General features: G+C 23.3%; 1 protein-coding gene across 1 annotated transcript; it reads left to right on the top strand.

The window, feature by feature from the left end:
• Window positions 1–4948: 4948 nt before the first annotated feature.
• On the top strand, window positions 4949–6607 carry LOC132919016 (uncharacterized; the record flags this gene model as incomplete). Its single annotated transcript, XM_060980369.1, has 2 exons — window positions 4949–5249; window positions 6462–6607. Coding segments are annotated over 2 exons (447 nt in total), but the record flags the coding sequence as incomplete, so codon positions are not given.
• Window positions 6608–11510: the final 4903 nt, after the last annotated feature.

The following is an 11510-nucleotide window of genomic DNA, read 5'->3' as shown; positions in this document are numbered from 1 at the left end:
TTTTTGTATATTTTTTAAAACACGTCGATAATTTGATTCAATGAAATTATTATAATCAGGAATACTACATATTTTAATAATATAGTGTATACAAATAATAAACTACTTCGAGTAATATCTAGTATCTACCTAAGTGTAATAAATGCTTATTATTTGGTAGGTACCTGGTACATATATTTATAAATTATTTATATTTCCGCAATCACAAGTTAAATTTCTATAAACTCGCCTGTTGTGTATATAAACTATATACTATATAAAATATATCCTAAAAAACCTACAAAGTAATTTGAATAATCTTATTTTAAATAGTAAAACTAAATAATTTAAACATGTTCAGTGAAATACTCGTGTAAATATAATATATAGTGTATCAAGTTTATATAATATATTTTAATACATTAATATGATGTTTGCAGGCTGTTTTTACAGTTTTAAAAAAAATCGACTCAACTGATGTAGAAATTTATTTTATATTAAAAATTATTTTCTATAATTATTCACAAATGGGTTTGGTCCTTTTTACTATTATTGTTTTATGATTGTAGAATGTTTTTTTTTTTTAAAAAATAAATTAGTTTAAAAGTATCTAATTTCTAGAAGTTAAAAAGTGAGTAAAATAATGAATACGATCACTAGGTTTAATTATTGATTTTTTTTTGGATAATCATACTTATATATAACTCCTAGATGATTTTAAAAGCCCATTCATTGTCTCCTGGCTACGCCTATTTATTTTATTTATCTATTTATTTATTTACAGGTAAAGACCCGTTTATTTTTTTTGTACAGTACTTACTTAGTAAGTAGTAATATTAAATATATTAGGTATTAAAAGCGTTAAGTTTTTTATTCAACAAAGGTTGTCATAGGAATTTTTGACTTTATAATGCAAATTATTTTTTTATATATTATATAGTCACTACAAATTTCCAAAATTATGATATATTGTATCTTCATAAGTCGTAGCTGTCTGTATGTTTTTGTCTATAATTTATTGTTGTGCGTGGAAACTGTTATCACTAAAGATATCATTTCTCCGTTTGCTGTAATAAATATTATGTTTAAAAAAAATCTATTTGTATTAACTATACGAGTATTTTTAATTACAGATCCCAAATAAAGTAATAAATTACAACAGTAGAGTCAATTTTAATGAACAACAAAAAAGGAAATTAAAATCGAATATAGTTAATTATGCACCAAATAAAAATCTAATTTCGAATTTTCCAAACCGATGTATGGAAAATAAGTTAAAATCAAAATCATCTAAACAAATTCAAAACGAGATCAAAATGAAAAAAAGGGAGTCAGAATGCTTTAAAAGTAAGAGATAATACAAATTTAAGTTTTGAGTAAAGAAATATAGCTATAAAAATCATGCCTATTTATTTTTAACATTTTTATACAGATATAATAAAACTTATGTTGAATCTTGTATGCAATTTTCAAGAATTTCGATCCAGTGAATAATTTTTTTATCAACAATTATAAAAATTAATTGAAAATGTCTATATAAATAGCTCAAAAATAGTTTTAAATATTTTGACAATTTTATTATATAATAATTAAAACAATAATATGTATAAACATTTGCTAATTTGGTAAAAATGTCAAGTATATCTACTGTAATTTTTATTTTTAAAATGTAACAACATAAAACAAATTGTTTGAGTAGAAATAAATATTCTACGAGTGAATATCGAGTGTCATAAAAATTTAAACTTAAAATGCCCATAAAAAATTAATTTGACTTCACAATAGAAGTTTTTTTTTTTGTATTAATGTTGAAAAACTCATAAAAATCTTGTATTATATTATCTTAAGTATAAAACAAAATAATTTGGTAATTTTCTTGATATTATGAATTTTAACTTTAAACGCTTATAAAAAAAATATTGTGATTATACATTGTTGATATTTTTTAATTGAGAAATCAATAATTTATGAAAAGCTTTGTATTTAATTTTCAAAAACTTTTACCAAGCGAATAATTTTTAACCACATTTTTAGAAGAAAAAAAAACTAAAATTGAAAATTTCTCATACCTAGGTATAAAGCTAGCTTAAAAATAGTCGAAATATTTTCAAAATTTTAATGTAAATTAAAAGCAATTATAATTTCAAGTATCAATAGATATTCGTTCTTGAAAACAAAATCAATTTTGTCGAAAATTTTTTTGTTTTTTACCACCCAAAGTGCTTATTAGACCCTTATTGAGACATACCTAAGTATTAACTCTAGGTACTCAAATTTTCTACCAGAAACCACCTCCGTTTTTGGAAATCTAAGCATTTTTATTATCCAAAAACGCGTTTACAGACAAAAAAATATATAATTTATTGTAAAACCAATACATTCATCACTCGGCTCAAAATCTAAAATATATTATAATTTTAAATTAAATAAAAACAATTTGATCGCTGTGACATTTATGACATTCCAAAATCAATATTACAATAAATTATGTATTATAATATAATAACACTTTTTAGGTACTCAGTATAAATTATAACCGCATATTAGCCGATAAGATATAATTATATAAATATGTACTCTATATTATCGTTAATAAGTAATAAATATATTATTATATAAAATATTTAACAATCTAATATCGGTTTGTATTGATTTATTAATGAATTTGACTATAATTTATAAGAGAAACTGTATCGAATAATAAAAGTGTATTGATATAATTTAGTTTCTGTTAGCTAGTATAATGTATAATTATATATTGGTAACAACCATAAAGGTATAGTATTTAATAGGTACCTATAATTTAAGATGTACACTACTATTATCACTAATATAGTTTTGAATAACTAATACCAGGTTGTAAGATCAATCACTAAACATTTAATAGTAAGCTAATGGTCCCTTAAACATAATCTAGTAGCCCGTGATTGGTCCAATAAATTGTATCAAAGCAAACAAATAAGCATTAATCAATTTTTCATGGTGGTTAATTATATGCATTTAAAATATGCATATTGCATTATATTATTGCCTATGTTTTAATAATAATACCTCAGTTCCCGGAAAAGTCGGTATACAGGTGTCGGCATTTTGCTTTTGTGAACAAATCCAATATATAAACATCTAAAATAAATAGCTAGGTGAGTGTTGTTTAATTCTACCTATATAAAAAAATTTATCCAATTTTATTTGGTTTGAACATACGTTTCAGCAGATAATTTATTTATCTTGATACCTAATGTATATATTTTTATTATGAGTGATTATTTACAATATGACGTATACAACATTTCATTTAATACAATGGGCAATAAATATAAGGACATAATGGCTTGTGAGTAAGAGGAGTTCATTATTACAACATTGATAACAAAAAACATTTACTAGGACTATCAAAATGTTGTCACAACACCTAATACATCACAACTACCATTACATATACCTAAGTATAAAACTCGCTATTTATTATTAATGCTACTATTACCATTAAGTATAATATAAAGTAAAGAAACGATAATCTATTTGCCTATATTATAATATGTCCACGAAAAACATTCAATATTCATGTATTTATGGTCTTAAGAATACAAAATAAAACAGTTTAACAGAAGTATATATTAAACTTAATACTACTACTTTACCTAGGACTGATAATGTAATTTTAAATGAAAACAACAAATAATTTACCCTACAATAATATAGGTTAAATGTAAAGTTATTCAAAGTAAATGACCCTTTTAGTGGATATTTATTTGTTTTCCTAATTTTTGTGGGATCATTACAACTGATATTATTTAACCTTTTGTCAATGATATAATTATTATTTAAATTAAATGTTTATCCATCGAACATATTAATTACCATATCTTTATTCAACGTATGCAAAAATATCAATGTAGACCGACATTATTATAGTATAATTTTAATTTATTGTTAAAAAATTAAATTATACATTAGCATTTTAATTGTATTTGACATTATGTGTTTACACGCTCAAATACGATGTGCATATTTTTTAATTGTGCCAGTGTATCTGTTAGTAATAGTATACAACACATACATCTAAGATTATTTTCATTGATATAATTAAATACTATTGCTTAAAATCTCGTATCAGTAATACCTAATGTGCATAATAAATGTTGTTGATTTTACTAGATTTTACAGAAATCAAAATAAGTAAAAATAATAATTTTTAACCGAAATCTGTAAACGAAAAAACTAACAATCACATCAAAAATATTGTTTTTTATTTGACAAAAAAAAAAAAAAAATTAAACAAAACAAAACAATATTTAAATAATAATTATACCATGAATAATTCAATTATTCAAAACTTATAAAACATATTATACGTCCGACTAAGTTCACGCACTTAAAAATGTTCTTAAAAATCAAAAATCAAATAACTATTTTCAATATTTTGAGATTTAATTATTTCGACATAATAATATGTTAGTTAATATTAAATAAATATTATTTTATAACATAACTTAATCATATTATTCTTAATAATTATAGATAGGTAGGTTTACCAAATATTGTGGCAGTAATAATGATGCCGAAGATCTTAAAGTGATATAATATTATAATATCATATTCATATTCATATAGTAATAATGTGAAATTCAAGTATCTTAGGACTTAATATATTTACTAAATTCTATATCAAATCGACATTTTCAAACATAAGACAAAAATAAATATGTAAATATTTAGGTTATGTATAAATTATTATATACAATATACATGTATATTTTAAAATATCAAAATTAAATGAATCTTAACTTAAATATTTTTATATATTTATATAATTATTAGGTCAGCTTGATACGATTAACTGTAGTAATTCGTCGTATACTTATATGAGTTGGGTTCTGACCGACTCGTAGACAAATATATGGGACGAGTAATGCAATGAATTATTATAAACATCATAATTTATTATTTATCGACGTAACATACGAATTTTACGTTTGTTCTCGATATATTCAAAGCTGCGCGAGAGCCTGCAACGACGTCCGTTTGGGATATTGGCGGCACGTGGTCGTCAAAACTCGCAGGCGTCCGGTTCGTCATCGACACGCACAGCACAGTGGGCATAGACAACAGTATACCTGTAAAGATATTAGACATAGCGGTTGGCACGAAATCAAACGGTTTCCTCAACAAAGATTGGATGGCCAAGGCCAGCGCGCAGTACGGACATCTCGGACCGGTCTCGTTGTCTGCTATAAACAGGGCGGATAAGAACGTTGCCGTTTTTATCGGTAACTCGCGTTTAGGGGTTTCCTGTCCAGAACTAATTTTTTTATTGAATAACAATACGAGTATCAAATAAGTATACGTTAATATGATACGGATTTATGTTGCCGGCTGAGTCGCTCAAAATTGACCAACAACGTTTTTGTTTTAGCCCCCATAAATAGACGTAACTACGGGTGAGAACTAGGGAGGTGCTTCGTGCTCAACTACTTCGGTAGCACTACCAAAGAACTCGATTCATTATGCACTTATATGCTATATAGTGTATTAATTTCTATAATGTGACGAATAATAAATTTACTACGGACTATAGAATGATTTTTAGATTCATTACTGTTAAATATTGACAATGATTAAACAAATCAATTATAACCTGAAGAAATTATTTATGAACTTTCAGCTAATGACAAGAGAATTGCTTAAATCTGTAGATAAGAAAAAAAATGTACGAATAAGGAAATAAAGTCATTTGTATTGTAAGCTTTGTATAATATTTTAGCACTTTCTAAATATAAAGCTTGGTTGCAGGTCCCAATCCCCTGCAATGAAGATATTTTTTTATTTAAATATTTTAGGACTTGTTAAATTTAAAGTTTTTCATGTTATATATTTTTATGTGCACTTTAAAATATTAACAAATATTAACCTAAAGATAAAAATTGGTTATTTAGGCATAATACGTATATATACATAAAAAAAAAAAGAATTTTGGCGATTGCTAGCAAGAAAATAAAATCAAGGACAGTGAACAGGTTACGTTTTGCCTAGCAAGATATTTAAATACCAATTTTCTGAAACGAGACCATATTATAGGCAAGGACACTAAAAAATAATAGGAATTTTAGTAATGTAGGTACGTCACGTACATAATAAATGTGAACAAGAATAAAACCTGATTTTGTTAACAATTTTATTGGATTCAAAATTGAAAACGTTTATTTAAAACACGTATCATATATATTACGAGTATACTCGTAGTTTTACTTATTAGTTATTTATTATATAGTTATACGTTATACATACAAATTTTTTTACTGTACACTATATGTACGATTGACTGTATTTTTTTATTGTTATTAATCACCAATTTTAAAATATGAAATAAAGTTATGATTACATAAATAAGTAATTATAAAGAAATACAGTAGAATAGTATATATTGTGTATTTTAGAGAAGTTATCAAACAGGAACAATAACAATTTAATTTAATTTTTAGGATTTGTCAACTCTCAAAACAATAAAGACTTTGTTACTGGTATGTGGTCTATGGGAAGAAACAGTAAAAATAATTTGGACACTCATCAGTCAGTATTTAACATACCGGATGTTCTGTATAAAGATAGCAATGAACAAGGTGATTAAAAATTGCAACAATGTGTTATTTTGTTAGTTCCTGTGACGTTACTTAATAAGTGTCAGATTTTATAAACACAATCTTGACATCTTTTCATTTAAATAATTACACTTTTTCCGGAAATGTAGCAACGTAAAGTATTAAATAGTTTTATTTGCATATATTATGTAATCGTTATTAATAAGGTATGATAAAAACGTATTATTTAATTTAATAATTCGATATTATTAAAACACCTTAAGGCTTCAACAACAGTATATTCCTAATACAAAAATTATTAATAATAAAAAATATTCAATAATACCTATAACATTATTAATTTATATTTTTTGTTCTATGATGAACGTGTATCAACTTTGTATTTTTAAATAAGTAACACCACTAACACCAATATTTAAAACCATCAAATTATAAAATTTGCTATAGGCTGGACAGTAGTACTTGGTGTTACCTAATTAATCTATAATTTTAAATTAAAACAAGGTCAAAATCATTTTAGTGTAATATTTAGTGTGAAAAGTTAATACTTACCATTTACAATGATATTATGTGTAGAAAAAATACAAACAATTTTTTTCTTTATTAATATTATTATTATTCTATTTCTTTATGATATATTATTCTATTTAAAAACAGTATTACATAATGATGTTATGAATAATAAGCATATTATGCTGGTAAAATTATAATAAAAATATTGTTAAAAAAAAAATAGAAAATTATAGATTTATTCATACATTTATAATCAGTTTTCAATAATATAAAAAAATAATTTACTTTCAGATGTTTATCAGGTTATTAGATTAACTATTTACATTTTTTTAATTGAATTATTTAGCTCATTATTTTTTATAATTTATAAGTTACAATTTTTAATTTATGTAGGTTGATTAAGATTGGTTATACGTAGTAGTTACCAAATGTAGAAACCAATTATAACATTTTAATTACAAAAGATAAGTAAAATAAATATGAAAAATGTATAATTTTAATTGACGAATTTTATGTTAGAGGTAACTTTTTAAACATAAACGTTGCTATAGCCCCGATATAGTTATGGATATGTGAATGAGCCATGGGGAAAAAATCCCCAACATAACAATTTAACAGTAGTTTATAGATTACTAATAATATTACAATAAATAAGTATTAAAGGTACTAATCTGATAGGTACTATAGTAATTTTTTAACTGAAACGAATGTATAGAATATTTAATTTTTGGTCTTTACTAACAAAAAATATTATAACGCCTCCAAAAAATACTTTGAAGATCTCATTAACAGATTATTCAAAAATAAAAAAAAATTATTTAAAAAAATATTTTTGTAATAAATTGTATACATAGGATCCTATTTAAAAATCAAAAGTTGTTTTTAGTTTCACACAAAAAATAAGGGTTGATAATAAAAAGGGAATAGTGTTTAAATTTTATAAAATGATAGTATTCTAAAAATTAAATTTTAAAATGTTAATACTTTTTGAAATAATGAGTGTCTTACGTTAAATGAATCAGCAGTATATTTGGTAATATATAATAGGTAGGTACGTCTGTTTCCGTTTAAAAACGTTTTTGAAATACAATTATTTATCGTTTAATTCAAATTTAACACATCCATTACAGATTTCTAGACTAAAGTGACCTAGGTCCTAGATATTTAGTGATGATATGTGGTACCACTCGACACTTACTATATAACAGAGCAACTATTTTCTAATTATTAATTGTTTCTTTTTTTTTTTAAATCAAAAAAAAAAAATTGTAAACAAATCAATATAATATAAAAATAAATTTCAACAATGTTCAAAATTTTCAATTGCTAATTTTTAGATCGTTTCTAAGATTGTGCTATGTAATGTCAACTTCGTGTAGGTACCCATTGATATCTTGTTTTGTATCGCTGTACATTTGAACCAAACGTTTTTTAAATTATTGTTATACTTATAATGGAGATAACAAGATAACATGTTACATAATTTATGGCCAATATAGAAAATGTAGGTAATAAGTTATCAGTACTATATAAAATAAAGTAACTAATTACAAATGAATCAAGGAAATACTAACTATGATGAAACAAATGTAGTTAAACAATGTTTTACATTTCAAGGCCATTATAAATAAAGTAAAGATTTACCTGCTTAAAATAAAAATCGGATCTCAATTTTTTAGAAATTAAACACAACAAGTATTTAAACTTATAATTACAAAATAAAATTGTTTTACTCATCCTTAAATATAATAAACATAAGAACTGATTGATTATGTGAGCTTCGCAAAAACATAGGGTTTGTTATTATAAATTTAAGATGCAACAATTTGCTTAACCTACCGAAACATTAATAATAACAATATGAGACGATATAAGACAAAGTCCATCCACCCATCTTTCTCCCTAAAAATGTTTTTTTTTTTTTTTATTGAATTAAAATCTAACACATCCATGAGTCATGACAGTAACCTACTCAATAACAAGATACACTGCACACTTATGGAATAGCTGAGTGAGTTTTTTTATTTATTAAATTAACGTTATATGTAAGGTAACCTAATAAAATTATCTTGTATAATATCTTTATCTCTGTATTTAATTAAATCACGGTTATTAGCAATGTTCTATAAAAAATGTTCAATGCTGTGAAAATTATACTTACATAGAAAAAACACTAACATAATAATCATAACTTAAGATCCATAAGTATCTTTAAACCACAATATAGTACTCTTAGAAATTTATAGAAGGAAATAACTCTGTTAACTTGTTTCGTTTTTACTTTTTTTTTATAAAGTTGAAGTTGCTATTGTCTCAGATTTGCAAAACTATACCGAGTAAAGAAAAAAAATCACAAAATTGGTCAATTTAAAAAATACTTATGTTATACGTATGTCTACTTATAACTTATAGAATCTATTACGTTGCGAATTCCTTCTATCCAAAATAATGTTCTATAAATAAAATCATCATTGACTATACATATATATATCTTTAAATTATTTAAAATTTTAAGCTTTAAATATAAATTATTTCAAGTTGTGTCATTATACGCACCTATGAAAAATAAGTGACCTCGAAGTCATATGTAATTATATAGGTTTATTCTAAGATGATTATGATATTGTAAAAGTACTTTAGCTCAGTTAATTATTAAGGATTTCTATTGTTTTTGTTGTTCTATATGTATCTTGTGAGAAAACACTTTAAATCTTACTATAGCAGAGAAATATCACAACACAATATGTTCACGTATTTATTATCTTGTTTCAAATACTTGTAATGCGCATATTATTAAATTTAATAATATTTTGAAATTGGATTTTCATGACTAGTGTTCTTGACATTTAGGCGGATAATTTGTAATTCACATCCAAAAAAATAGAAACAAATAATAATTGGATTTGGTTTAAATTCCATTTTGTTTTTTATAATATGTAAGTAGATAGTATGCTTTACTGGCAATTTTAATACAATATAAAAGTTATTAAAATGTTTCAAATTTTAAAACAAATTAAAAATTGTTTTTTTTACGAGTTACTGTAATTAAGTAATTAATCATTTATTATATTTTTTATAATGTTTTATTAATAATATTATTTTAGTTAATCATTTTTCATTGCCGGGATTTATCGTTATTTATTAGTTCTTAAAGCAGTTCTTATATTTATGGGAAGATATTATAAACGATTGCTAAAAATCACTACCTATGTGAACTGTATAATATAAATTTGTATATTTGTACTATTCTAGACGGCGTTCTAACTATTATAACTTTAAAACTACTAGATCGTTAAATTATAATTACGTATGACCCTTTCGACTCTCAATCGAACTCCACAAATTTACAAATTATAGCCGCCAAAACAATTTTTTCATTTATTTTTAGAAATTATTGTTTAACTATTATTTTAACATTTCAAAATTTAGTCTAAAATGAAAATTAGTCAATTTTTTGTTTTATTAAAATAAATAATGATAATAAAAAAATCAAATAAATATAAAATTCTAACGAATTACAATTTGAATGGATTTAAATGGTTAAAGGGATTAATAAAAAATGTATTAAAAAATAATAATCTTTAATTTTTCTTTTACAATAAATTTATAATAAATAATAATAATAAACATTTATATAAAAAAAATATTATATGAGATATATAAGATTAGATTAACAGTAATATGTTAAATCATTTAAAAACGCTTAAAAATATTCTGATTAAATAATATTAATTATATTCATAATAAGTATAGAATACGAATAACAGTTCTGTTTAAAATTCATACATTAACATATTTTGTTTTAACTCAAAATATTTATGATACACCGAAATTATACATGAATATAAAGTGTTCAAAACGTACATTTTTTCACATTCTATGCAATAAAATGAGCATGGTCACGTTCGATTTCCGATTTATTTTTCTCGATTTCGTTAAATATTAACGCATTCATATGGCCACATGATTCATTGTCATAGATTTATAAAAACTTATAATTTTATCATATTATTATAATTTATATAAATGTTTATATTATTTTTATTTTTACATATAATATATCTATAATTTAATATGTTATAGCAAAAGGTAAAATGTATTGATAGCTAAAATTAATTTACCTAAGTTTAGTAGTTTTAGATAATACAGATTTGAATTTGGTGTTTTTTTAAGTTTATTCGATTAAAATATAACCATAAATACGATTTTTATTATTTTATTTACATTATTATTTCTTTTAATACAATATTCAGTTACATTTTTAATTTTTAACTGTAGGTATAAATATTACATTTATCAGATCTTCGGTAGGGATTGTTTTTGGTAAAGATTTATAACTGTTTTTAAATTTATAATTTATAATTGCTAGACTAACACATACCTTAGCCTACGTCTAAGTGAAAAAAAGATGAGAGTCCT

This window comes from Rhopalosiphum padi, chromosome 2, assembly GCF_020882245.1.
Source record: "Rhopalosiphum padi isolate XX-2018 chromosome 2, ASM2088224v1, whole genome shotgun sequence".
NCBI classification, from domain to species: domain Eukaryota; kingdom Metazoa; phylum Arthropoda; class Insecta; order Hemiptera; family Aphididae; genus Rhopalosiphum; species Rhopalosiphum padi.
This window is presented reverse-complemented; position numbering and strand designations above follow the sequence as displayed.